The 27,382-nt window shown below is 49.2% G+C and overlaps 4 protein-coding genes across 11 annotated transcripts in view; 2 read left to right on the forward strand and 2 right to left on the reverse strand.

The window, feature by feature from the left end:
• Positions 1–924: 924 nt before the first annotated feature.
• Positions 925–7,752, reverse strand: LOC122386733. The gene is made up of 4 exons (XM_043376238.1): positions 7,579–7,752; positions 2,441–2,619; positions 1,754–1,909; positions 925–1,380 (listed from the first exon to the last, which is right to left on the reverse strand). The coding sequence occupies exons 1-4, from the start codon at positions 7,583–7,585 to the stop codon at positions 1,288–1,290; spliced, it is 435 nt and encodes a 144-aa protein (XP_043232173.1). The 5' UTR covers positions 7,586–7,752; the 3' UTR covers positions 925–1,287.
• A 2,790-nt stretch (positions 7,753–10,542) lies between these two features.
• LOC122386734 lies at positions 10,543–13,228 on the forward strand. Its single transcript, XM_043376240.1, has 3 exons — positions 10,543–11,283; positions 11,538–11,701; positions 12,066–13,228. Exons 1-3 carry the CDS (start codon positions 11,005–11,007, stop codon positions 12,232–12,234), a joined length of 612 nt encoding a protein of 203 aa, XP_043232175.1. The 5' UTR covers positions 10,543–11,004; the 3' UTR covers positions 12,235–13,228.
• Positions 13,229–13,957: 729 nt separating this feature from the next.
• LOC122386736 (vacuolar protein sorting-associated protein 51 homolog) lies at positions 13,958–24,671 on the forward strand. 7 transcript variants are annotated; one of them, XM_043376243.1, is made up of 15 exons: positions 13,990–14,044; positions 15,314–15,488; positions 15,775–16,011; positions 16,224–16,343; positions 16,901–17,050; positions 17,948–18,148; positions 18,448–18,548; positions 18,858–19,052; positions 20,425–20,469; positions 20,841–21,288; positions 21,475–21,615; positions 22,052–22,242; positions 22,605–22,776; positions 23,347–23,459; positions 23,802–24,671. In XM_043376243.1, the coding sequence occupies exons 2-15, from the start codon at positions 15,324–15,326 to the stop codon at positions 23,908–23,910; spliced, it is 2,388 nt and encodes a 795-aa protein (XP_043232178.1). In that variant the 5' UTR covers positions 13,990–14,044; positions 15,314–15,323; the 3' UTR covers positions 23,911–24,671. The 7 variants fall into 7 exon arrangements, with proteins under 7 accessions (XP_043232179.1, XP_043232178.1, XP_043232185.1 ...); XM_043376244.1 differs by lacking the exon at positions 20,425–20,469 and having other exon boundaries at positions 13,958–14,044; XM_043376250.1 differs by lacking the exons at positions 13,990–14,044; positions 20,425–20,469 and adding an exon at positions 14,052–14,132.
• A 566-nt stretch (positions 24,672–25,237) lies between these two features.
• The window catches only part of LOC122386735, a 37,901-nt gene continuing 35,756 nt past the window's right edge, over positions 25,238–27,382 (reverse strand). For both annotated transcript variants that reach the window (XM_043376241.1, XM_043376242.1), the window contains exon 8: positions 25,238–27,200. In XM_043376241.1, the coding sequence (XP_043232176.1) occupies positions 26,418–27,200 (783 nt within the window). In that variant the 3' untranslated portion in view covers positions 25,238–26,417. The remainder of the gene's footprint in view (positions 27,201–27,382) is intronic.

Genomic DNA, 27,382 nt, shown 5'->3' on the forward strand with positions numbered 1-27,382 from the left:
TTCTATCCCTCCAGTGGGTATATCATATTCAATGTTCATGCCTTATAGGTCGTACCACTCGAGCATAACAGGCGAGGAAAAACCATAGGACCCACTCCCTCGAGGCGCCCGGGCCGTTACAACGGCTAGGTGGTACTGGTCAATGGTCATATCCCTCCAGAACACGCCATCTGAAGGAGATAAGACACCTCAGTTACTATACATAACTGCATTGCTGGTAACTACGTGTCTAATGCACCACTAATGTTTTTTAGATTGTAGCCTGTAGGATGGAAGCTTTATATGGAAGCTAAACGTGCAGCTATGTAAAAAGCTGCATAGTTCTATATTATTTTTTCATTCGTGTATTCATTTATTCATGTATTTGAAACTTCCCTATCAACTCTGGACTCTTCATGCAGTTTTGCACATGTGAATGACGTCATGAATCAGTAGGTAAAACTTAAAAGTGGTTATAATGTCATGCAATGCTGGCAAAATTTTGCAGCTGATGGCACTAAATGTCGAGCCTACGGACTACCTCACCAACTTCTCCAGTCCAACGATACACGTCATGCAGTGCCGTGGCTGTGGGCGTGGCTGTAGCGTTAGCCTTCGACCATAGCTGCTAGGCGGTACAGCATCCTCGCAGGCGCTCGATGTCAGTGACATCTAGCGGTAATGATATTGTACAGATATGCAGAGCAGATTACATTACTCCTGTACTTAAACATTATCCATTGCACGCCATCAGACTTTATGAAAGGACTATTGGCTTGAGAGGCCACCTTCTGAACGACCTGGAAAGAATTGCGCGCTCGGCGTTGCTATGGCATGACTTCCATTGAAGTTGCAATGTTGATTCGCCAGCGTTGATCTGAGAGTCAACTCACAGCATCTGCAACTGTCAGCGGTTTATCTGTATCATCCAGCAAACACACCCGCGCCAAGCCAGCACAGTTTATTGATGATATCATGACCGTGAACGCCGCCGCCGCTGTTTATATTACGAAATCGCTACGTGGTAGAAACATACACATGTATGCAAAGCCTCCTGGGACAACATAGCAAGGGCCAGTGGCATCGGTCTAGACGCTGTTTGCACATCTAATGGCACAGAAAGCACAAATTTGTCGCGTCTGCACTTGCAAATCCTTATACAAACTGCGAAACAAGGCGTATTATTATTCTCGGCGGCACATAAAAGCTCGATGCATGAATGTTGCAGTGAGGCAGTGAAGAGGCGACTGGCCGGTTCTCCTGCAGAGAGGCTCCTCTCGTTCAAACAGGCGATAGTGGGTGAAGCGGCTACACGCTGTAGGCGACCAGCACCTGGAAGTCTGTGCAGTCGCAGGAGGCGCCCTGGTAGGGAATGCAGCAGACGCAGTGTGTGGTGTTCATCTGTGGGCGAGGGGCAGCGGATCACTGAACACCTCAAATCAATACAAATGCTGCAAATTAGTGCTTATCTTCATAGTTCCTTGCATAGTAAATTGAACTAGTTGGCGTAATAATATTAAATATATCACCAATATATTCGGATATATTTTTGTTTACGCTGGCTCACTGCACAGCAGCTATCCATTGCACTCTTTAGTCTTATCTGCTTTTTAGACAACAAAAAGAAAGTTATAATGCAGCTTTAGAAATATGCTCGTGCAGTTCATTAATAATATGATACTTATGCTTCCATCAATCAGCTCCGTTTAAATTTATTAACACCTGGTCCTGAATTCAGCTCTACCAAAGTTCAAATACCTGTACGGCTACTCACATGTCCGATGATGAATTTGTCGTCCTTTTTGGCGCGCGTCACGTAGAGTTTGTGACCGGAGCAAAGGTAGCCAGCCTCGACGGCTCCCTCGGGCATGTTGGAGCCGTCACAGGGCTCCCAGCGGAGGCGACGGCCGTCCGTGGGCTCCAGCAGCACCTATGGGGGCGGGAAACACATTGTTAGCGGCACTTGATCCCGAGTGTAGAGGTAGCAGCCGTCATTGGCTTCCAGCAGAGGCATGAAGGAGAGACGATCTACTCGTAGGTAAACGTCTATTGTTAACGACACAGGCGGGCTCTTATAAGCTGGCGTTGCAGTTGTTGTAGACCGAGGATAAGGAGACGAATGCCTTTTCATCTGTGAATTGAAATTTGGCTAGGAAGGATTGTGCTAACACAGTTTGAGGCATATATGTAGGTATGTCTCAAACTGTGTTAGCTCAAACTGTGACATATCACAGTGTGGGAATCACACAACTGTCAGCGGCACATTGAAGATGTGATAGCAGCGTAGAAGCCTGCGAAATACTCATATCAGTCACGTGCAATGTTCCAGGTTTGTTTAAATCTCGGAGAGTCCCCTTCAACTAAGCTCTGCATCATTTTGCCGCGTCTTGACCAATCAAATCATAGTAAGAGCCATCTCATGTCACAGCCACACTAAGTGGCCCTCCGCCAGTCAGCTTACCTCGTACTCGTCTTTGTTGAACTGTTCGCCGCAGTAGCCGATCATGCAGCAGGACTCAGCGCAGACCACGGGGCCGACGATGACGCCCTGGTCGTGGTGGGCGCGTCCGACATAAGCGCCGTCCACCTCGACGGCGCCGTCAGGCACCGAGCCAGCCGAGCCGGGAGCCCACTGCAGGTCTGCCGGAAACGAAACACTTCCGGTCAGAAATGAGACATTCGTTATGGCGTGTGTGTCAGCATAGCATGCCTGCGTGTGTGCTATATAAATATAGCTGGTAGTCATTTATGTAGATGCTGGGCATGTTAAATGAGAAATAAATTCAATGATCGATGTGTTCATTCCTAATCGGCATAAGCGTAGAACTGCTGACAACTGTTTTTTAGCTTGGCTTTCAACATATCACAGTTCTCTTATTTCACAGTTCTCTATTTCTGATCTCTTAGCATCTGACCTCCTATATCAAACTTATCTTTCTATGTAGTTGAGGTTTATTTGCCATTAGGTCTACAGTGCAGGGATATTTCTATCTCGCACTCCTCTGAGATGCAAAGATAAGGTCTCGAGGGTTCATAGTTAAAAATCAAGAGTTCAGGTGATGATGGGTCAATTATAATCGAACCATTTTTAATGGTTGTTTTTGTATGAAACTTATGAAATATTAGAATAAAGTGCGCTAAAACTATTTTTCCTTAGATGAGACCATTTAAATATAACGTTTAATTAATTAAGAATAAACCTCAACGTAGAAAGATATAGGATTCCTCATGGCTCACTCGTGGAAGATCGGATATCTTTTCCTCGCGTGTTACAGAAAAACCTCGCTCCTTCGTCGCTCGGTTTTTCAGTAACCCGCTTGGAAAAAATATCCTTATCTTCCACTCGGAGCCATGAAGAATCATCTATATCCCAAGATGCTGTTTCCTCCGTTCGGTCGTTTCCATCCTCAGGATAGTCAAATCCTACTCCTCCACGCCCCAACCCTAGGTTCCGGGCTGGACGGGCAACTTTATCCCATACGGGAAGTTTCCATACGGGAAGTTCCCATTATACGGCCCAGCCCGTAGCCAGGTGCAGTGAGTGTCAGAGAGGTTGGGTGGCCTGCCTGGATGGCTCAGCCCCGACGACTCACTAGGGTGCCCACCCAAACCAATATCTATATTACCAGTAAAACGCCTTTTGGGCGAAGGACGAGCGAGCGAGATAGTGAGCCCTGCACGTGCGGAAGGGCGAGAGGGTACTTCCAACGGACTTGTGCAAAGCACCCTTCTAACCGGTTGCTAGCGGTGTGCCAAATTTGAACGCAATCGGCCCAGCCGTTCCTGAGATCTGGAAGCGGCATTTTGCACGTGCGCACGTGCAAACGGGGTTCAAACTGACTTTTGCACGGCACCCTCCTAACCGGTCCCCAACCGTGTACCAAATTTGAGCGCAATCGGCCCAGCCGTTCTCGAGATCTGGAAGCGCCCCCTGCACGTGCGCACGTGCAGTAGCACCCTAACCGCAACACATGGGAATGCATTGCCTGGTGGGTGCCTACCTGTATGCCAAGTTTCAGCGAAATCGCCCCAATAATTACCGAGTTATTGAAATGGGAACAAATTTGACACCTCTTATTGTTGTATTTTGCACGTGCACTGGGGGTCACTCACATAGATCAAGAGTATCCGACCTTTGGTAGAAGGCATGCAGCTACCCTATAAAAATTAATGCAAGACAATCGCTCAAGCCGCTGCTGAGATATGGGCCTCTCAAAATCACTACTTTTGCAAAACTGCTTGAACACCCTTGACTTTTCACGTGGCACGTGCCACGACGGTCACTGAGATGTATCAAAAGTAGTCAATTACGGGGTAGAAGGGATGGGGCTACCCAGCAAAAAAGACCGCAGGGCAATCGGTCCAGCGGTTGCTGAGATATAAGCCTCTCAAAAGCGTTACAGGCCGGGCCGGGCCGGGCCGGGCCGGGCCGCTCATACTGAGATTTTTCCGTTATATTGAAAAGACTTCGCTTCGCTCGCTGCGCTCGCTCGCTCGTAACTATTTGAGGAGGGTGCGTCTGTCCGTTACCGAGGTCCCGACTTGGTCGTACTTTGCGTGGACTACAGGCCAGACCGTTGCACCTAGCCCGGTGAAATTTGCACAACTTATAGATCAAGGATGCGCGACGTGCCTTTGAGGGGTCTCAGCTCGATGGGATTGGTAGGGAGCGCGTGGCACGTGCTCAAAAAGTGCAAATTCGCGTCATAGACTTTACATGTATAAATCGGCTTGCAAAATCGGGCGAAAATGGCTAAATTTGCCCGACACGGGTCCGATCCCCGTGCAATATCTCGGTAACCGTGGGCCGGATCGGCACGGGGAAAACAGCATTGTGTAGATAACTGAACAGGCTATCGAATGATATGCGGTGCAGGGGATGGCACGTGCCACGTGCACCCGTGAGGGTACTTTGGTTGAAAAATTGCGTTTTTTGACGGATTTTGGAATTGATTTTATTTTTAGGTGACCATTAAACGGAGCGAGTTGGAGCAGCGCCTGTTGGCAAGAGAAATGTACCGCCTCTCATGGGAAAATTGTGAAAAGCTGATTGATCCAAATCAAGGTGGTACAAATCACGGGAGAAAATGGTGTTTGTCTATTTTGTGCCACTTTATTAATCACACAGGTTTTGCTCAATGATCTGATATATCTGGCAATTAAAAATGGCACCGTTGGAAAGAGCATTCAATTCCGTCCAAGGTTCAGTCTTTATTTTTGCATGATGAGCAACAATATTCTTAAAAATGTAAATGTTCCAAACCATTACATTGTCATTTTCAGCGAAATTCATCGATGGCCCTCAAAAGACTTCACGCCAGTTTTCGAATCATTCTTAAGTGTAACGCATGATAATACGACACGGGCACCTCGATGCGATGTATCTTTTTTGTTTTATTACAAAATGCTTGACCATCAAAAAGCAATCGAACGAAATGGATACCAACCAAATCGACACAGAACAACCCAATGCCCGCGGGTCACAAATAACCCTTCTTCGCGTTGCGGAGCACGCGGGTAACCCTAGTCTTCCACTAATTCCTATCATCCATCCGGCTCTGAAATGGTCTCGTTAGACCGAAAAACAAACAAGATGCTGCTTTCACGTGATATCCGGTCGTGAAGCAGCTTCAATATCACAACAAGGTCGTTTCGGTGCAGCCCCACCGGAAACACAACTTCCCGCTCACCCTCCCCTGCCATGCGGGGCCGATGCCAAATGGACCAGAGCCGAGCGCTTCTGATGAGTTCGAACCGCCTGACGACAGCCAATGCAGCGTCGGGAATCAGACCCATGTGCAAACTCTGACCATAATTTATCGCCGTCTTAGCCTGCACCAAGCAGGACCCCTGGTTAGCTGGCTGCCTGCAGCGGGTTCCTATCTAAAGCTATGCTGTCGTATAAGTGTGCCTAGTAAATTGAGGCACGGTAGCTAGTGTTTATTTGTACAAACGTCATGAGTTTTAGTTAAAACACGTTTTATTTTCAATGCGTGCAGTAAGATATTTTTAGTTGCCTTGATAAAATATGCAATGCAGAACTCAGAAGCCTTGAGCCTCGTCTCTAGCTTTTTGCCGTCGTCCTGAAGGCTAAAGCATTCATTATTCAAGCCAGTCAGGTAATGGGGCCCTGTACCTCTTTGCGAGAACACCGTCCTAAATGGGGAAAATCATAATTACTACTCCGTCGCAGTTTTGTTAGCACAAGAGCACCATGCCTCACTACAGCCGCCTTTTTACCGCGCACCAACTTGCAATACGCGCGCCGTTTCGCCATCAGTCAACAAACCAATGCGACGGTCAGTGAAACTGCACATTGCACACGACGGATACCTTCTCTGCACCGCTGTGCACCACTGCGCACCCCCCTGCACCCTAACCTCCTCCCCTCCCCCCCCCCCACAGTGCGACGTGTAACAAATGGTCCTCGCGGCGCACGGTGATGTCATGCATCCCCGTGGAGCCGCGAGCGCGTCCGAATACAAACACATTCATCGGATAGATAGGCGCGCAAAAACAACGCTACGCTCCACCGTGTGCCGACGTGCGTTCTGAATGGGCTTTTAGGGTCGAGCAGAAGAAGCGAATATTTACGACACGTTCGTTTGTAATTAGCAATGGTGATGAGCGTACCACTGCCAATAATGAGCTGAAGATCCGGGACGCATAAATAGTTACTCGTAAATTCAACAATCGGTATAAGTGATCAGAGTATTTTTGCCAAACTTTTGGTATAGTGGTATCAGCACGACTGCTGCAATGGGATTGTCCTTGGTTTTGAACTTACTTTTAAAGATAATAAACATCTATTGCACTGTGAAAGGATGATGAGATCGGCGAGAAAACTTACCTGTTTAACTCGCCTTTTCGGTGTTCTCTGGTCTGAAAGTTGCCAGGTGGATGATGATGATTTGGTGTTTTAGGGCGCACCAGCAACGAGGCTATATGGCGTAGAAGAATGTACAATACATGTACATACATGGAGGGAAAGGAGCCAATGGTACCCACCAGCTTGTGCCTAATGTCCGTTACAGTTTTTGTTCCACCGTGGCTGTGGGACTTCCAAGTTCCAAAAGAGACAGGTGTGACGGAGGACAGCTAAGCGTAAGTCATACGCGATACTTGAGGCGACGTTCAGTTCGAGAATAATAGCTCGTAGAAAGCACCCATAGCTTTTACTTATTGTTTAAACAAGCTCCAATGGCATGACTGGCTAGGCACTGTGAAGTGTAAATGGCTTACTGAGCTCTAAGTTTAGAAGAATTATCTATTTTCGCATTTACCCTTATATGTACTAAACATATTTCACCTACTAATGACCACGACACTGCAACTGATTTTCAGATCGCAATCAGAATAGACGTTGCCATAGCACATGCTTACATTGCGATTAGTGAGTTTTGCGATGCGTAATAAAAAAACAAATGAGGTGTCCAAAATCAAAAACATATGTGCAAATAAAAATCCTTATTTATTACTAGCTTAACTGAGGATCTCTATAAAAAGCGTAAAACTCAGAAAAAAATAAAACAAAGTGAATACAATTTTTTGTTTCACAATAAATTCCCTAATTACCGCCCACCCTGTGCAGGCTCCTACCTGCCATGCTGAATCGGTAGGTGTGTCGGTGTGTCGGCGGGTGCTACGTGCCGGTGCTGTTCGGTCGGAAGTCGGAGAGGCACTGCGGACGCTGGGCCACCCTCCGGGAGGGCGCCGTCTCGCCCCTCCGCCGCCTGGCCGGCCGCCAGCCCGGCGCGGCGTCGGTCAAACACGGGGGTGATAGCAGAGCCGCCACGCCACGCCGTAGCAGCTGCAGCTGGGGCGGCGTGGTGAGTCGACAGGTCATGGCGATAAAGGTGGCAAAGGAGAGCGGGAGACGGCGGTGGTTTGCGGCACGACAGGCAGCGATAGATGCAAGGGCCAGGCGGCAGGCACGGCGTCCGAACATAAAGTGAAGATTTGCTGTCTACTCGAATTTCCCTATACGTTCGAACCCCTCCTTTCTCACAGTATGTAATTAAACGGTAATAGAAAGTGACTACTTCAGCATAACAGTCCTTATCAATTTCCGACTGTATGCCTGTACCTATATGTAGGTACCTAATTGCAAAATGTATGCTTTCCATTTATGTTATGCAAAAATGTTTGGGTTGTTTGTCATTTGAAGACGGATTTCTAATCAAATTCCGCTAGTTATCCTGCCAATCAGATACCCACACCGAGTGGTATCAAACTTCAGCTGAAATCTTGTTTCTGATAATTCCTAGCTAAGTGCAAATACGCATCACACAATAAGCCAGAAACAAGGACGTGGGTCAAGCGTTGACTGAACTTGTTATCAGCCGGATGTGTGGTTGCTCTTTAACTGATGTGACCAAGATGTGACACACATTCCTGGGACTGTAGGTACGTAGCTCATCGAATTGAAGCGTCGGTAACGCAAACGTATGCGTCAGAAAAGATAAAAACGATGCTGGCGATTCCATATTGTCGAATCTTGAAGTACGCTAAGAGGGAAGTGGTGTAGCATGCGCTACGCAGCCAGCTGTAAGTAATAAATTCCGAGAGATTTTGTCAGGATTTTGTCAAGTGGTCCATTACCCATGTGTCTCCACGGGTAATGGAGATGTAATGGAAATGAACCATGTCTCCATGGGTAATGGACCCAATACACCTATGCATTGAAGAGAACTATATATTCGTGTGCCGATGGAGTCTGCAGCAGGCATAACGTCGTCCCGTTACAAACTGTATTAGAAGCAGGCCGCTTACCCGTGGTCGGGTCACCGTAAACAGTGCTCGAGGCAATGGGCGAATCCACCTTGTAAGTAAACCGGCTTATGTGAGTACATCGCCCTTGAGTAATGTTCTTTATCTTTATAGTTCCCTAACGGTCGTTTCGCATGAAGCGATTATTTTCCATTAGTGTGCCTCCTTGGTCTCTGAATTGTTTCTCAGTGCAGCAAAGACACCAAGGCCAAGATGGTACACAAAGCGATGAGCGTTTCTGGATAATGTAACCACCAAGGTTCTTCCCGTTACCCAAGCCGCTATAGTTCTCATGTAACGGAAGACATTCTATAATTGACAAAAATGATGATAGAATGAAGACTCATGACGTGATTTATCAAACTATGGGGCGTGGAGTCGAGGTAACAATTCCATATACGAATATGAAACAATATTCTGATTATCTTGGCCGTAGCAAATCAATATCTCAATTGGTGAGCGTTGCGATGGTCCAAATCGCCCCTAGCAACGCTCCCCCTGCCTGTGCGGCCGTGCCTGAGCCGTGAGCAGCCCCTAATGGCCGCTCTCTGTTGACGTTATCCTCACCGTCTGTTTATGGTTCGGCAGCTCGGTGTCTGCTTATGCTTCGCCAGCTCACCGGTGCAGAGCTGTTTACGAGTCTCGACTGGGTGCCGACTGCGTGCCGACGGTGCAGGGTGTCGGCGACTGAGCTGAACGGCGGGGAGGCCAAACTGTTAGTGTTCAGAGTGGGTCGCAGAGAGAACGGTGCCCAAATTGTAACCATGGCCAGAGGACGCCATTGTCTATTTCTTCTTTCTGTAAGATTACTGAGAAAGCTCGAAGGGAGATTTGAGTCATCAGTCAGGTGTCCTGATATTTAGGATTTGATGCTACAATCATATTTTTAAAGCTCACGTATTTTGTTGTCATGTGATAATAATAAGGATTCCTTTTGGAATGGGCAAACAGTCACTGTTTTTCAAAACGACTGCATATGAAGAAAAAATAAAAATGCTAAAACCAATTCGGTTCAGTTAAAAAAACTGACACAAAATATCTTCTGTGTTTTTAGCACATTCGTATCAAACAGCACGAATCCTTGGGTTTTGGATCATATGCAAAATGTTACAATTTTATATAACCGATGTTGATGTGGTGAATCGGGCCACTGCAACGCCGGGCGTCTGCAGCTTTCCCTGACACCACCTGATAGCCGTGCGATGTACCGTGCCTGGGCATGTCGAGCAGGCTACCCGCCCTTCCTCATCTCCCAAAGGTCCACCGTGCTGAATTCCATCCCCCCCCCCCCCGACAGCCGCCGTGCTGAATTACAGGGAGGGGAGGGACGTATCGGTGAGACCGGCGACAGGCACGGAGCCGATATATGCCGTGCACTGTAACCGTGCACGGCATATATCCGCTGCGCACGACGGGCGACACTAGAGTCGATACAGCTGTGTGTTGCCACGTATAGTCTCACAACCATTCGGCAAATGATCGCTCAAATTTGTGTTAGGTATTTTGCTAGAGGTCGATCCTATTTACATTAGAAATTTCTTCTCACGTATGGGGCATGCGCATTTCTAAATTTGCCATGGAGCAGCAGGACCTCCATATAATGATCCGTCTAACACGTAAGCCTGACAGTCTGTATATAAACACAGCCCAGGGCCTTGCACAAGCATTTTTCCCATTGAGCGGTAAACTCAACCCGCATTCGCGCTAGTCAAACACATGACAAAAGCACCGCTCACCAGCTAGCTACTCGGAATACCACTGTGCAAGGGTGCAAGCAAAGTCATTGTTTTTCGGCACCCAGCCGGATGTCAAGTACCTTTTGTTTGAGTCTTCTGGAGCGCGAGCCATTACGACTCACTTTTTAGGCCGCCGAAGGCCTCACAATGGATCGCAAACGCGGTGGCATTCACGGTCACGCCGCAGTCACTCGGCGAACAGACGCAGACAGACAGACAAAAATACAGACTGTCTGGCGGACAAACGGTCTGGGCACGCCCCGAACCTGTGGCGCGTAACGTCTACAGCCAGTCAGCGTCGCCAGCGCGGCCCGCGCTCAAGGCGAGGCCGTTCATTAGTGCGCTAACAAGCGGCTGGTGCATGTGACTGATCCTGGGAAACAGTGGCACGAAGGGACGCACACTTACAGTCTACTTTTGACGTCGCACACGGCGAGGCAGCTCATTCAGCAGTGCTCTGTCGTCACGCGAGGAGGCAGTAAAAGTCGCTGGGTGTCAGATTTGAACTCACGACGCGGCGATGATCGCCATTCTGCTTTTCGCCTCGGGCGTCCTTCTATCGTCGGCGACGCTGATTGACTTTGTGGCGGTGGGCGAGCGGCGGTACTACTGCAGTGACCGACAGCGGTGGGTGGGCGACTGTGAGGACGAACCCCTCCGTCCCGGCGCCGACGGGTACGGCTACCGACGCGACGAGGGCGTCGGCGTCGGCAGGGGGTACTACACACTCCCGACCGACTACGACGCAGAGCTGGTCTGTGATTTCGGCGCGGATGGAGGCGTCAGCGACGAGGTCACGGTAAGAAATGCGAATGAATGTGATCACGGATCATTCATAAACGTAGCGAGCGAAAGAGGACTAAAAAGGTGTTTCTAAAAGGGGTATGCGTACTCTATCGTGAGCGCAATAACAAAAGATGAAAAGATAACAAACATGAACGTACGCCGTAATACATCGAAATCAAGAATGTTTTTATTCGCATGATACTGAAAAATACCAACCATTCCACTTCCCACTGACCACGTTCTCATGCCCCTCTCTCCGTGCCCCAGAACGTCGCCTGGTTGAGGGTGTCTGAGCCTGACGGCGGCCTCTGGAGCTCCCCGTCCCGTCTCGGTACCGGACGGACAGGCGGCCGGCGGGGTCGACGGCTCCGACGGGGCGTGTATGACAGCCAGTACCGGCACAGCAACGTCGTCCGAACGCGCGGAGGGAGGTGGGTCCGCCCAGTCAACACCAGCTCCGTCATTGGAGTATCGTGCAACGGAAAACTCTAACGTTTACTTTCCATCAGATATAAGATAAGATATTCAAATATGCATTATAAAGTTAGGCACTTTTGATGAGCTTCCCTGATTTGAACCAGCAAAATGTCAAATAAATTTTAGAGAACGTTTTGTCAAGACACAACGATGTAGCTGAACGCAGATATACGATCTTTATATGGCTGGGCAGTGGGCAACGCACCAAATAATGTGTGGTTTGACTCTGTTGCTAAATACCATTACGATCTGAATTGCACCAAACTCTTGATATAACAGTGACATGACGTCATTAAGCGTCACCACCTCCTTCTGCAGGTCCACCTACTACATCCGTGACTTCACCGCCGCTGACTTCGGCACGTACCGGTGCTTCGGGACCGGCTCGGGCGACCGTGTCGTCTTCATGGAGGTTGACTTCAGCCCGCACCGTCGGTCGGGCGGCAAGGTCACGGATATTGTGTTCACCGCCGAGAACGCGTTCTGATTGCTACATGATCTGATTGTTTGTGCCGCTGGCGTGAAATACATAGAAGGGGCATATTATTATTGTCGTACATCTAACAAATTGTTTGTGTATTTTGTGTCGATGTTAACAATGGTGTTGTCGCTGAATACTGATATGAAGATCACACCACTGTTGTAATTCATTTAACCACAATTTAACATATCGCTTTACTCGTAACGCGATTTCAATGCTTACTGAATTCGGTGCCGATAGATACATGTGATTCTTACTGCTTACAACTGACACAATATGCACGGAATAAATGTGGAAATGAATATTTAGCTATACGGTTACTTAGTATACTTTATGTAAGTACAACTGATGTTATAATTGCACACCGTTATCCTACATGTATACTGTATAGGGCCCATGCGGAACAATTTATTGTGCAGTGACGTGACCTTTATCTTTGTATTCTGATTAGTCACAGAGGCGCAACACCCAAGCTTGTTGGCAGTGATCGCGTCTTGCATGCGATGTAGTGCAGTTGGTATGGGTAGAACACGTGAAAGATAGTGATTCGTTGTAATTATTCGTACCCTTGCTTATTGACGCAGGGATTTGCAATGTTCTCGGCACTTGACTGTGTCATGATGATCATTGATCAATTATGTTAGAATGCACCTTAAATGCAAATACTGTGTAATGTTTGAGTGACTAATTGGACGTGATTACGTGATACTAACCGTAACGTGACTAGCCGGAAGAGAGCCATATCGACCCATACCCCTGTTCCGACGGGCGACGGCGTTTCACTTACACCGGCCCAAGACTGGCATGTTGAAGTTGCCGGGGCAAATCAGACTTGAGCCAAACCAAATTGCTGGCTGGGGTAGGTACTCCACCGCATGCTCATTTTGTTTGTTGATACTGACAAGAATCTGCTGCGTAACGGTACTCAAAATGAGATGATCTGAATCAGAGGTAGTAGGGGCGCTGAACTGAATATGCCGAGTGTTCGCGATTCATAAATAAAGCAATACAAATAAAAAGCAATAAAATAATGCAATAAAAATATGCTATTGAATTGCCATCGAAAAGCCATATCGTAGGCCCAAGCAAGACCTATAATCGTCACCGGCCGAGGAGGGGGGGGGGAAGGCGGGTGGCCCCCCGATCCGATAGGTTTTTTCGCGATAGCTCCGAACACGCTGACGATAGAGAGCTGAAACTTGGCATATCTGACCTCTAATTCAAGCCGGATCTTTTGACATCAAACGCATTTTTGGGTCAGGCCAGGTCACTGACCTATGACGTTATAAGTTAGAAGTGAACCTCTGCTGCCGTTTTTTGCGAAGTTATTCACCAAAATAGGACTCGGGTAAAAGTAGGTCCGCCGAGGGATAATATAATAAATGCCCCATTGAACTTGATGAGAGCATGTCGTAGGGTACAGGCATTAACACATTTTCAATAGTTTGATCTTCTCACTAAGTATCCAGGCGATGGCTTTTTTTATTTGTTTGTGTTTTTATTTTATGATTATTGCGGATCGCTAATTGTAAAAGTGGCTGCTCTACAGGTATCTCAAGAACATTTGCAAAAATAGTACGCAGACCATTTGACAAAATATTTTTTCTTCCAGAAACAAAAAAATAATTTATGCACTATAACAACCTAAAAATACATATATCGGTAATAAATATCGTTGCAAAAACTTAACAGTGTTTTGTTTGCAATTACTTTGGATAATTGTCGATGGTGGCGCAGTTGTTACGCTCAATATCGAGGAGAAAAAAATGTATAAACGCTTTGGGAAAAACTTAGGATAAATACGACAGAGAAAAAGGTAAACTGCGTTAAATCGTTTTGTTTAAAATTGTTACATAAAAGCTACGCTAATGGAAGACGTCTGCGCAGTCTGAACCTGAAAGGCTGTATTTATTTGGGCTATTGGATGAAAATAGCCTTTTGCACTCTGGGCTCAAAATTGATAAAAAACATACCATAGATATTATCAGGAACCATATTTCGACATAGAGATTATCCACCCAATCTCTTATGTTGATGTTGATGTACCCCTGAGAAAAAAACGCACTGAAAGGCTATAAGCAGAGCAAAAATGCCAAAACGTAAATTAACCTAACCTTTTCATAATCAGTCAGGACTCAGGGAAACTGCGGGAAAATCTGCTATTTTTGTGCTCATCTATTTTTAACAGAAATCTGGGTCATGTTTCCCATTTGTCCTGGTGCAGGTATTAGTTAATTCCTATAACATAGACATTCTATAAATACATTTATATTTACCTACTAAGAAAATTCTGTTGTATAGTTTATCTGTTTCACAATTTTCAAGTCTGTACTATTCACTTAGGGATCTACAGATGGGTCAAGAAGTTCACAGATGGGTCAACAAGTTCAGAGCCCATGGGACTATGCATAATCTCAATGGTAAAGACACTAACAGGCAGTCACACTCTGGACAACCGAAAACATCAAGGGCACCGAATGACATTGCCGCAGGGCAGGCCTGTGTGCCTGCAGTGCTGGGGCACTCACCTGGAGCACATTGTGAATGTGGTGCATCAGTAAAACACACACTGTACCTAATCATAATGTATTTGTAGTGAAAACTTGAAACTTGGTGGATGTCTGCTGCATAGGTGTGACCCAAAGTGGCCAAGGTTTGGTCATGGATGAATACCTAATCCATGGTTTGGTGATGATTCTGAAAAAACTTCAGAAGTTATTTGAATTTTGGTGATGACCACTTTGTAGTGTGACCAGGCACTTTATTCTTTAGTAATAGTGTAAACTGTAAACTGTAAGACAAGACTGAGGTTTCAAATTTTTATTCTTTGAGAAGCATTCAGTTTCATGGTCATTTAACTTATACCCAGGCCAGGCATAAGTGCATGTTTGGTAGTTTTTGCAGCATTTGTAAGCATATAAAAGGCAAAAGAAAACTATTGGGCCACAGAAGTAGCTCCATGCCTGTATTGCAATTTTTGTACATGTGCAATGTGCATGCTCAATGTTAAACAATGACCATTGGTATGATCAAGTGCTCTTTTCCAAGGCCCTAAATATACCTCTTTTCCATGGCTTGGTTCTAGTTCTAGGATCATGGCTGCACCTGGAGGATCTTCTGATGCTCAAAGAAGGGCCAGAAATGCTGCATTGAAAGACTACTATGGCTGCAAGGCTTCAAGTGAAATGGCTGATAATGACCTGTATAATTTGAATTCACCACATTTCAATCCAGATATGTATCTTCACCAGCTGATAAAGGTTTGCCTGTTTGATATGTTTGTCATTTATTTAGGTCAGTATGTTGGCTGAGTAGTGACTAGTGAGTATGTAATATCACATCTCTGGTCATATTTCTGGCTGGGTATTGGTATGTGTGTGTCATCCTTTTTTTTGTTGTCCTCAAATTGAGGAATACAATAACTGCTTGTCATTGATATGTTGAAAAGATTAACAGTTTCAGCAATCTATCTTGTGAAAATCCTCATGATTGTACCTATCCATTATTCATGTGCATGTTACGACGTGAGCACCATATTTATTTCAGGAGTCTTCTCTCACTGACCTGATGGACACAGAGGCGAATATATACAAGCAGATTCAGTCTCTGGACAGTGAGATGCAAACACTGGTCTATGAAAACTACAACAAGTTCATCTCTGCCACCGACACCATCAGAAAGATGAAGGTCGACTTCAAGAAGATGGAGGATGAAATGGAACGTTTGGCTGAAAACATGACCCACATCACCGCGTTTTCAGCCACTGTGTCTGATACACTGCAGGTAATAACCGGTGGTGTGTACTTGTGGTACCTATGTATTCTATTTACCCACAGCTATTGCTTTTTGAGGTAATGCAACACTTCAATAGGCACCTTTCAAAGGTTGCTGTCTGTTGAAAACAATCAACATGTTCACCACATTCCCCTGTTTCAATCTGGTTGTCTGATGTGTCTTTAGTCTGTGTTTGTCTTGACACCAGTTTGCGTCCTCAGGTTCGTCGCGATGAAATCAACAAGCTCTCCAACACTCATGTTATGCTGAAAAAGCTCCAGTTCCTCTTTGAACTACCAGCTCAGCTCAAAGACGCCATCGATAAGGAAAACTACCAGCAGGTAAGGCCAATGCAATGTGTTTAATATCCAGCCATAGTGAAATTATGTAGGGACATGACACTCCTGACTGAATACGTCTTAATTTTTCCATCCTGGCCATTTCGATGCCACCAGGTGTTGAAGCGCCTCACTTTAGCCTCTGACCATGGCAGATTATGGTGGATTGCCCTTTATTTGACCTCCCGCTACCCCTGAGGGAATATGGAGTATCCGCCTCCTCCTGAATTGCCAGAGGCAGTAGAGTACCTGCTATTTTCCCTCCCTTACCCCTCAGGGATTGTGGAGTGAAGCTAGTTGGCCTCTCTCCGACCCTGTCAGGCATTTAGATAAACTCTGAACTCTCCCTCCTACCAGGCGGTGGAGTGCTGCCTGACATGCCCTTATGCCTGTCAGGCAGTCGAGTGTTCTCTGTTTAACCTCCCGCTTACCAGCTGTCATGTGATGGAGTGTCCTCTGTCTGACCTCCACGACCCCTAAGAGGTGATGGTATATTTGACCCTCCCCTCCCCCCCCCACCAGACAGTGAAGTACCCTCTGACCTCCCCTCCCCTTGTCAGGCAGTCGAGTACCACCTGCAGTCAGAGCGCGTGCTGGAGCAGTACGGCACGGCCCCGGATACGGCCAGTCTGCAGGGGCTGCGCGCCGAGTCGGCTCAGAGCATCACACGGCTGGTGGCTGCCCTCCAGGACCGGCTGCAGGACGACCAGGTAATGGCCGAAGAGTGAGGGGGTAGGGCGATGGGGTCGGGCGACCAGGCAATGGATGATTGGTTAGGGCGACCAGGTAATGGGTGATAAGTGAGCTGGGAGACAGGACGACCGGGTAATGGGCGGGTACAGAACGACAAGCCCGGGTAATGGGAGATGGGATGAGCGCGAAGAGAGGACGACCGAGTGATGGGCGATGAGGCCGGACGACCAGTTAATGGGTGATAAGGTTGGACGAGGATAGGACGACCAGGTAAATGGGTGGGTCGGACGACCTGGTACTGGGCGATGAGGTCGCATGGGATAGGATGACCAGGTAATGCGCGATGAAAACGGGCAGATACAGGACGATCAGGTGATAGACGATGGGAACGGGCTGGGTCGGGAACAAGACGACCATGTAATGGGCGATACTGTTGTATATTGGTCTGTTCCAGTCGCACTTCCTAAGACCTCTAAACTCCTCCAAGATTGCTTCCCTGTTCCAGTGGTAGGTCTAGCCCCTACAAAGCCAAGGAGGGCCCTGCTCCAACCTCCTCTATCTTGCTCTTGGAGGAGTTTAGAGGTGTTAGGAAGTGCGACTGGACAGACCCTATACGCGGAGACGAGACGATGGCCGGGGGGGGGGGGGGTGGCGTGATCGGTGGTAGGGGGAGGTGATGTACTGTCATTGTCAGTGTGAAGTGTGCCGTGTGGTCCGTGGTTGGCATGTATGCCATGGTCGATTAATTGGCATGATTATGCTTCTCCTTCTCTATGCAATTTACATTTCGAATGTTCTGTGCATCCGTTCTTCTGTCGGAGCTCTTCACAATCAGTACCTGTTACCGATGTGTCCCTGTCTTTGATAGGTGGTACAGAGTCTCATCTGGCCTAACCTGTCGCTCCCTGTTTCAGGCCACGCCGGAGCAGATCAGGGAGTCTGTCCAGCTTCTGCTGCAGCTGGGTCAGCCGGCTGAGACACTCTGTTCGCGTGTCATTGCGCACGCGCAGCGCCGGCTGGCCGGTGATCTGGCTCAGCTGACGAACCAGGTGGAGCTGGCGCGCGCGGCGGCGGACTCGGACCGGCCGACAGAACTGCGGCTGCATCTGCCCAAGGTGAGTGCGGTGCTCAAGGTCTAAGATGCTGGTAAATAGGTCAGCTTCAACTGCCCATGACAAGTGAGTCTTATGTTAGCTTCAACAAGCACTATTCAACATAGTACTCGATTTAAGCTCTGCGTGCCGTTTTCATATTCAGTCGAAACTTAGTTATTCCCACAGTTCCATGATGCATACAACGTTGAAATACGGCATTGCCATGTTTTCCTTTTTATACGTTTATAACGTCTAAATACGGATACAAAGCTGCCACGAATAATGACGCAACACTGGCATGGCCGTCTGTCCGTCGTCAGGATGTCCTCGAGTTTGTGGACGTCGACTGCAGTAGCTTCCTGAGCAACCTCAGCCTGTTCGTCACCTCGTACAAGGAGCTGTTCCTGGAGCCGAAGAGCAGGTCAGACACGGCCTCACGTGGGACTGAAGACTGAGATGACCGGTCTGCTCCGATGATAGTTTTTTTTTTTTTTTTAATTCAGGAAACATGTATTCAAGCTGCATTTTGCTGTTAAACATGTTAAATATGAACGAGCATACGGCATCAACCTGTTTTACAAATGTGATAAATGTCACATTATGGTATTTGCTGTATTTCTCCCGACTTCAATTGGTTTTCAACCTCGTCATGGGGCAAGATTAGAATTTATCCATCATCGCTGCCTTCACCCTGTACCTCCCGGCCCTGACCCCGCCCTGACCCCGACAGGTGCCCGGAGGCGGCCGGTCGTCTCTCCGACTGTGTTCGCTCCCAGATGGACTCTCTCCTCTCCGCCGTGGACAGTCGACTGAGTCTGGAGAGCGCCGCCGGCGGCGCGGCGGTGCTGGCTCGCGCCCTGGACCGCCTCTATCGCAGGCTGCAGGCCAGCGCCGCCGTCCTACCCGATGGAGACGCCTACGTCAGGTCAGTTACAGACAGATGGGGCAGACAGACAGACAGTCACAGGTGGGCTCATAGACACACAGATACAGAGAGACAGTGACACAGACAGACAGAGACAGACAGACAGACAGACAGACAGACAGACAGACAGACAGACAGACAGACAGACAGACAGACAGACAGACAGACAGACAGACAGGCAGACAGACAGACAGACACAGACGGCCTTACAGACACACAGATATAGAGAGACGGTCGCACAGATAGACAGACTGGCGGGTGGGCGGTGCCTTATCCTGTTATTGTTTGTGTCCCATGGTTCCAGTGCAGCTGCTCACCAGGGCCTCGTTTCATAAAGCTCTGCCGTAACTTACACCTTTCCGTAATTCACACCCTTTCAAACTACGGAGCGCAAATAAATCCGTTTCACAAAGCCACAACTGGAATTGTTTACACCTCCGTAACTAAGCACATTTGCGTAGTTACCGTAATTTATCAAGCGTCCTACAAATTACAATTTCATGTCAACACTTATTTTTTACGAGAATTTATAAAACAATTATGTTGAATTCAAATCTTAAAAATTATTTTATGAAAAAACAAAATTGATATTGATGACCATCCTTTATTAAAACAATATATTAAAAACAGCAGAAAGCCAGCTAAGCAGAAGTGCCTAACTACGAAAGTGGCGCGGCGCGGCGAATAAACAAAATTCCTATAGTGGCCACAAAAAGCGACTGGTACAGAAGATTTGCGGTTTCTTTTTCTCATTTTGGCTGTTCTTTCTTCCTCACCGGGCTCAACATTATAAAATATATTAAAAATTAGCTTCGAATCTTCACATTAATTCAAAATCACGCAACATTTTTGTGCGTAGTTTACACCACTGATATCAAGACCTTGATAAAATATTTGGCGTTAAATACGTCGTTTTATGAAACCCAAATGGCATCAATTGGTCCGGAATCGAGCATTTGCCGTAAATGAAGCTCCGTACTTTCGATGGCGTGAATTACTCCGGTCTCCGGCTTTATGAAACCGAATTGGCATCAAATACGCCAAATCTGGCATAATTGACGGAACGCCGTAAGTAATTCCTTTTATGAAACGAGGCCCTGGTCGTGATGTGATCGGAATGTGTTTGTTATTGTGTTATTGCAGCGGTGAGACCTTGGACTGTCAGCCTTTTGTTGCTTACTGCAGTGAGGCTGCGAAGCAAGGAGTTTTTTGTGCTAGCTTACGTTACTTTGAGCGGCAGAATCAGTACTTGTTTGTTATTCTCTCCAAATATGACTTGGGTCTGCCGAATATAATGGCTCTCAAGAGATTTTATAAATCGCCCTCAATTGTCGGCCGATACGGGTATTAACACTACCTACCTATTGCCAAGTCTGATGGTGTTTTTGTGTAACTCTGACACCATTCCGGAGTGTTTGTGAGTACAAGAAGACTGCCTTTCCCCACGATGCCTTTATGGATTCACCTCCCCCCCCCCCCTGCCTATCTTTTTAGTGACTGTTTTAGTTTTATCACGGTCCTTCTGCTCCCTTGAGTGTTGCTTCGTATGAGGTGTGATCGCTGCTCTCCTTCCCCGGGATGGACCTGATGGATCTGACCAGGACCTGTTTAATCCTCTCCAGGGCCCAATTTTACCAATGCCGTGAATCAGACAATTAGACATGGAGCTGGTATCGAGCTAATTGACGGCGCCACGGAGCGCGGGTACTGTATCGGGGTCTGACCGCCGCCCTCTCCCTGTGGTGTCAGTGTGGTGTAGCTGACCTCTGTCCTCCCTCCCTCCCGCAGGGCCGGTATGGATCTGATCGGCGGCGCCACGGAGCGCCGGTGTCGCCAGTCGCTGTCGCAGCTGTGTGCCCACCTGCAGCAGAGTCTGTCGGCGGTGCGCCAGGCGCTGGTGGTGCCGGCGCCGGCGCCCTCCTCTGCCGAGCCGCCGCCGCTGGCCGAGCAGCTGGCCACCTTCCTCGGCGGCCTGGCCGAGCAGATCCGAGCGACCGTCACCGACCTGAAGGCGTTCATCCAGCCGGAGCTGTCGTTCGGCGTACAGGCGCGCTTCAGAAACACGTTCTGTCGCCAACATGTCAGGGAGACGGTCGTGGTTGGCTTCTTCCGACACTTTGTGGAGACGTGTCGCGGCTTCTGTGACGCGGCCGGGGGAGAGAAGACGTCGCCCAGCGTACTGCTGCTGCTGTCGCGGGCCTGCCGGGACCTGGACACGTCCACCGTGCACTACCTGGTAGGAATGGCGGGGTCAGGAGATGGGATAGGGAGAATTGTCACTTGTCGTACTTGAGGTAACCCAAATGTGGTATGTGACCTATGTGTCTTTCCATTTCGTATCCCCAAAAACGTTTCGGGTTGGATGAACTATATTTGCCTTCTTTATTTGATGACTGACTGCCGTTTTCTGCCATTTGGACAGATGAACTTTGTGGACGACCTGCTCCGGATCGAGGACAAGTCGGGTCTGACGCCTCTGGCGGACATCAACAGTGAGGTCCGGGCCGCCGGACAGCAGCTCATCAACCACTTTGTCCGTGTGCAGGGCCTGGCCGTCTCCCAGGTGAGCCAAGGAGCTTGGATGGGCTGTTGGGCTGTTGGCACACGACTACGTGTGACAAGGAGTAGGAACGTGGTTGGAGTATGTGCAAGAGAATTACCGGACTATGTTATGTGTTGTTTAAACGAGCGAATAGTGAGAGCTTGTGAATAGGTGATGCTCGATCTCAATGCCAAAGATTTAAATTCAGGTGAGTGTTCTTGGTGAGCTCGTAATTTTACAACAGCGACGAGCATGAGATTCATCCACATTCTACATTATTTTCTATAAATCTGAGATAAATTGCTCTGAACTTACAAGCATGGCTATTTTCCATCCTCGTGGGCCTCAAGTTACACGTAATGTGGAAACTCGTCATGGCATGCATTTCCTCGCACGTGCACGACATGTCACGTGCAGCCACCCGACACCTCACCCTCGCCCTCCCCTCGGCGACCAGATGCTGCGCAAGTCTGTGGCCACGCGCGACTGGCAGCACGCCAACGAGCCGCGCTCGGTGCGCTCGGTGATGAAGCGCGTGGTCGAGGAGCTGGCCATGATGGACGCCCAGGTGGGATCGGTGTATGAAGAAGGTGCCGCCCGCTGGGAGCAGCACAACAGCTCCGACTCGAGCCGGCGACCCTACCACGGGTTAGTGAGGGGGACGCTGGGAGCGTTACAGGCTCCAGATGTCGCTCCTTCCACGGGTTAGTGTTTGGGGGGGGGGGGCGCTGGGAGCAGACAGTCGAAAATTGAGCCAGCCAACACCCCCTCCACGGGTCGGGGGGAGGGGAGCCCCGCTGGGACCAGTGTGGTGTATTACAGAATATCACCTAATGTCCGCTGATTTTACCTGTGCGTGCCTGCCGTCCATTGTTCAGTCAGTAACCCTACCCTACCCATTCGTTATATGTGGAGCCCGCCTCACCTGACCTAGGTGATACCGCCGTTACTGGCCCACTAGCTCCGCTGACTAGGCGCCTAACCCGCCTGCACTTCTTCTCCCTCCCCAGACCAGGCAGCCAGCGCCAGCGCCACGAGTGGTCCTCGTACGCCCCCAGTCAGGTCGACTCCGGCCTCGTGGCCAACATTCAGAAACTCTTCTCGGAAAGGATCGAGATCTTCGCGCCGGTGGAATTCTCCAAGGTGTCGATTCTCACAGGGATCATCAAGATTGCTCTCAAGGTGCGTATGTGGAGGTGATCAGTGTTGGGATTCGTTAGCTAACTGCCTGGACTGGTTTGGTTTAACGGGAGTGCTGAAAATGGGCAGAATGTGACTACTTCCGGTTTACTATTAAATATATAGATGGATATATAGTGGTCTATGGTGGATGAAATCCGAGTGGACGTCATTTTGTTAGCTATCAGGATGGATCGCTGGTGGGAGGTTGTAATGGTTTTGTTCCGCGTAGGTATGGAAGATGGATTTGCCCAGAAGACAGGCTGCATTTGCCTTAGTGCAGAGTATAATATAATGCTCATATAGGTAATTGTAGAATTACCCACGACCTGATAAGGCACCATTATCTGCTCTGTTATCTGTTATTTACGTTTCTGGTTACTTGCCTCATTTGTCGAGGGATGGAGAGATTCGAAGCTATAGCTTAAGTATTTTTTATTTTTCTATTCTATAGAATAATTCTAAGCTATTCTATTCTGAAGTAGTATGTAGATGTAGTGTTATGTTTGGTGCATGACGTCAACTGAAGCAGATCCCGTAGTTAGTTACAACCGACTACCTTTTTCACCACAGACCCTGCTGGAGTGCGTGCGTTTGAAGACGTTCAGCAAGTTCGGCCTCCAGCAGATCCAGGTGGACGTCTACTATCTACAGGTCAACCTGTGGCGCTTCATTGCAGACGAGAAGTGAGTGCGCAGAAACTCTGGGCGGCATCGCCATGTTGTCTATTTGACTTGATACTTGTTATCGGCACTGAGTTTTGAGCTTCTGAGGGTCGAAGATGAGTTGGAACCGTAGATAAGACAAAGGTAGTAGAGGGGTCGGATTTTAGCCTGAACGTGTTTCTAAGGAGATCTGAGCTGTATCGCCTACCATAAACCCACCGTTGAATTCTGCGTTAGCTGTAATGTCGCGAAGTGTGTTACGTTTCGCCATTGTTGGCTGGTGCCTCGGTATATCCGGGCGGTTTCCGTGTGGTTTGGTTTGTCCGCTATCTGATCGTATGTGTCTGTCGTCTCTCTCGACAGGCTGCTGCACGGTCTGCTGGACGAGGTTCTCGGCTCCGCCATCCATCGGTGCCTCCAACCAGCCCTTATGGAGTTCTCAGTCGTCGAGGCACTCTGCGACCGAGGGTGAATTTACCGGCTGAACGTACTGACGCGCCGGCCGCTGAGGGGAGCCTAACGGTCAGTCCGGTGAAACACGCCAGCCCCTCTCTCCCCTGATCTTCACTCTCCCGCACAGTGCCTGTCCGTGCGGTCCACTGGATAAATCCCTCCTGCCGTGGGCCTTAGTGTCGATCGATTCCTCCGCCGGTCCAAGACTGCCTTCCCTCATGAGCTGCAGCGACCGGCTCTCTCCAGCGGTGGCCGTAGCCGCATCGTTACCATGGCAACAAAGCTGCGTCCGAGCGCCATCCATTACCGGAGTGAAGAGGTCTGAGAAGCGGCGACGGTCGATGAGGAGATCCGCTTACCGCTGCGCCGCTGCTTCCTACAGCGGTACTATGCGGACACAGCTATCGTTAGAGACGTCCAGAGTGGTTTTATTCATATTCTGAGCGGCTGCCGTTTCGGATTACTCGGTCCGGTGTATTATCTGGAGGAGGGTTTGACATGCTCTGTGCACGGCTGTGCCGGTGATATCTCCATTCCAGGGTGTGATGTTCAACTGGCGTTTGTGATAAGGGAAGTAATGTATGTGCTGCTCTCTGATGTCCAGTGTTCGCTTGATGGTTGTTGATTTTAATCATTTTATTTATCTTCGGTCTGATCGTGGTTGCACATTTATTGATAGGATATGTGTCATGTATAAGAGCTGATGATTTGTGTCCATATCGGTTAACTGGCAGGTGTTCAACGGAAAAGGCATTGCCAATATAAGTTTGTTCTACCTCGTATCGGCATCTACCATGTTGTCGCAGTCCAACAGATTATTACCCAAGCATCAACGAGTATCGTACTTAGCCAATATCAGGCAAAACTGTTGATCCCCACATCAGACATTTCAGTCACCTGAAAAATATGATTCTCAGAATCTCGGGAGCGCTGATTTTGCATATTCAAATCGATGCTACTTTACATACCAATGGAGAACATCCGCATGACCTACTCGTTGTGCTGAGCTGCTGGCCCATCTGGGTCGGGTGTCGGGATTCACCCCACGAGCAGAGTACTGCCCACTAGACATGTCACTATGTAGTTTTACTGGTGAGTAACTCAAGACTGAGCTAGGGTTCTTCCCCGTGAGTTTTGGCCACCGTCGTCCCGTTTAGGAAGGTACTGGTTGCTGGTCAAATCGTCTCGTATATCAAGTAGGGCTATGCAAAGCAAGCCAAGTCGAGGTCAGTGACTAGGAGCCTGGACACCGAAGCCTGCAGCAGGCAATCACTGTTAAAGCGGTCACGTCGTCTTTTCGTTAAAAAGACGAGGTGTGATCTGTGGAGAGTCATCAAACAGTTCTCGTTGAATGCATCATTGACAACGCATATATTGGCGTCTTTAATAACATCCACCTTTTTATATCTTACATGTATGTCTGATGATAAACATTGACCATTCGTAACACAGAACATGCGAATCGGATGCGACTTCATGACGCGTGACACGTAAACAATTGGCACCTTTCTAAGCACACACACACAAAACACATTCGGGACCTGATGCGTACACACCAACACAATCGTCGCACATCAATGCAGCGTCCCTCACATAGTAGTTGCTTGTACTGGAACGACCTTTCTTGATCTCCCGTACGTCGGTGATACTCGCTGCCTGTTTCCGGCGGCTTGACACTCTCCCGGGCGGGTCAGAACACCTCACCGGTCATCGCCCAGCCTCCGCCGAGACACACCCTGAACCCACTGCACACAGCCCATCGTAAGTCGCCTCAACAGGTCACGCCACACGAATAATCTCGTAACCGAGCGCGGCAGCGAGTGTGTCGCGGCGCCTGACAAACAATATCGGATACAATACATACAGTAACACCTCGCCACGGAGTGCCGTGAGCACCAACACAGAATCTCCGGCCCGGGTCACAGAACCGACACTCGTCGAAAACATCACAACAAACAACAGCGCGCGACAACAAACCGTTTGGAGCGTTAGGCCCGTCCACCACTACTTCAAACAGGCACGGGACTCTGAGTGCCGCAGTGACGAGCGCTCATGGCGCGAACCGGATGCTTCCTCGCCGGTTGATGACACGTGTCTGATCTCACAGGTCAATGTCTCGTGACCAGTCACCGAGGTCACGCGTAGGGTCACGCGGAGTCACGTGCCGCTAATGTAGCCGGTGGGGCGACAGACCGGGGTGGGATGGTACGGATGGCGGTTGTTTGGAGCGACATCCGAGGCTGTCGTGCCGAGTATTGACGATCTCTGCGTCGGTTGAGCCGCCGGTCTGAGGCTGTAGCTCGGTGAACATGCTCCAGGTCGTGCCGGCAGCCGGTGTCGTATAAATCTCCCGCGGGGTGAGCGTTGGGCGGATAGCGTCCCACCTCGAGCACTGAATGCGCGTTCCACGGCACCTGTCGGGTGTCAAACGCTTGACACCTCCACATTGCACATTGCACTGAATCAGTCGGCTGCCTGCCAGACGTCGTGGCGGGGTGGAATTTAGCCGTCCTGCACGACCACCGCCTACTTACTCCTGAGCATCCACCACTGTCCGACGCGCGAGCGTTTGAACGTGACAGCGCGGCCTTCGGTGGCGACTTCGATCCGAGAGGAGACGCGCGTCAGTTCGACAAACGTATCCATCGCCTGTCGGTCCATGATGAACCGCAGCTCGTCGCCTGTCCACTTGGCCTTGGTGATGATCTTGGCCAGCTGGTCGAGCTGCGTGACGGTGAGCGCACCACCCACCGGTTCGCCGGCGCTCAGCCCCGCCAGACTGAGTTCCTGCAGGTGCGGCACTCCCGTGGCCAGGGCCTGCACCAGCCACTGCTTGCCGCACTCGGTGGAGCGGGACGAAAAGTGCGAGTTGTCGATGCGCACGGTGGTGAGCCGGCCGCATTTTTTAGTCGCCGTCTTGGTCTCGTTGTAGACGGTGTCCGGGTTGGAGACGTCGTACCGCCAGCCGCGGATGGACAGCTCCTGCAGCGTCTTGAAGCCGGAGAGGCCGGCGAAGAAGGCCTTGACGCCGGCATCGTTGAGCGGCGGCGCCGCCTTGTCGCTGAGGTTGAGCTTGCTGAGCGCGGAGAGGCCGTGCAGCAGCGGGAGCAGGCCGGCGGCACGCCTCACGCCGCCTCCAGCAGTCTCGATCAGGCAGTCGGACAGGTTTAGGCTGCTCAGTCTGGCGCTGGGAAACGTGGCAAACTCGTCCAGCCGATAGCCGAGCGAGACGCGACACTCGGCCATCACCAGCCCGTTCAGAGATGTGTTCTTCATCAGCGAGCGGAGATAGTCCATCGAGGAGGCCGACTGTGGACACGGGCCAGCGGACGGTCAGACGCGCACACTGCGGAGTGCTGACACGCGGACTGAGACTGCTCGGTGATCGGACTGATAGGACGGGGATTGATACTGGTAATCGGTCAAACGCATAGACTGCTAAACGTGGATAGATACTGATACGATTCTGCTCGATTTCCAACTGCGGACGG

Source organism: Amphibalanus amphitrite, unplaced genomic scaffold, assembly GCF_019059575.1.
Source record: "Amphibalanus amphitrite isolate SeventyFive unplaced genomic scaffold, NRLGWU_Aamphi_draft 000261F_arrow, whole genome shotgun sequence".
In the NCBI taxonomy this organism is placed as follows: Eukaryota; Metazoa; Arthropoda; class Thecostraca; order Balanomorpha; family Balanidae; genus Amphibalanus; species Amphibalanus amphitrite.

What these genes read in the sequence shown, in the direction of transcription:
- LOC122386733 (XM_043376238.1), bottom strand. An exon ending in TCAACAAAGACGAGTACGAG is followed by an intron (nt 1,910 to 2,440) that starts GTAAGCTGACTG and finishes CCGCCCCCATAG; the next exon opens with GTGCTGCTGGAGCCCACGGA. An exon ending in ACAAATTCATCATCGGACAT is followed by an intron (nt 1,381 to 1,753) that starts GTGAGTAGCCGT and finishes CCTCGCCCACAG; the next exon opens with ATGAACACCACACACTGCGT.
- LOC122386734 (XM_043376240.1), top strand. Translation starts at nt 11,005, where the DNA reads ATGATCGCCATTCTGCTTTTCGCCTCGGGCGTCCTTCTATCGTCGGCG. An exon ending in GCGTCAGCGACGAGGTCACG is followed by an intron (nt 11,284 to 11,537) that starts GTAAGAAATGCG and finishes TCCGTGCCCCAG; the next exon opens with AACGTCGCCTGGTTGAGGGT. An exon ending in GTCCGAACGCGCGGAGGGAG is followed by an intron (nt 11,702 to 12,065) that starts GTGGGTCCGCCC and finishes CTCCTTCTGCAG; the next exon opens with GTCCACCTACTACATCCGTG.
- LOC122386736 (XM_043376243.1), top strand. Translation starts at nt 15,324, where the DNA reads ATGGCTGCACCTGGAGGATCTTCTGATGCTCAAAGAAGGGCCAGAAAT. An exon ending in TGCGGCTGCATCTGCCCAAG is followed by an intron (nt 18,149 to 18,447) that starts GTGAGTGCGGTG and finishes GTCCGTCGTCAG; the next exon opens with GATGTCCTCGAGTTTGTGGA. An exon ending in GATGGAGACGCCTACGTCAG is followed by an intron (nt 19,053 to 20,424) that starts GTCAGTTACAGA and finishes CCTATTGCCAAG; the next exon opens with TCTGATGGTGTTTTTGTGTA.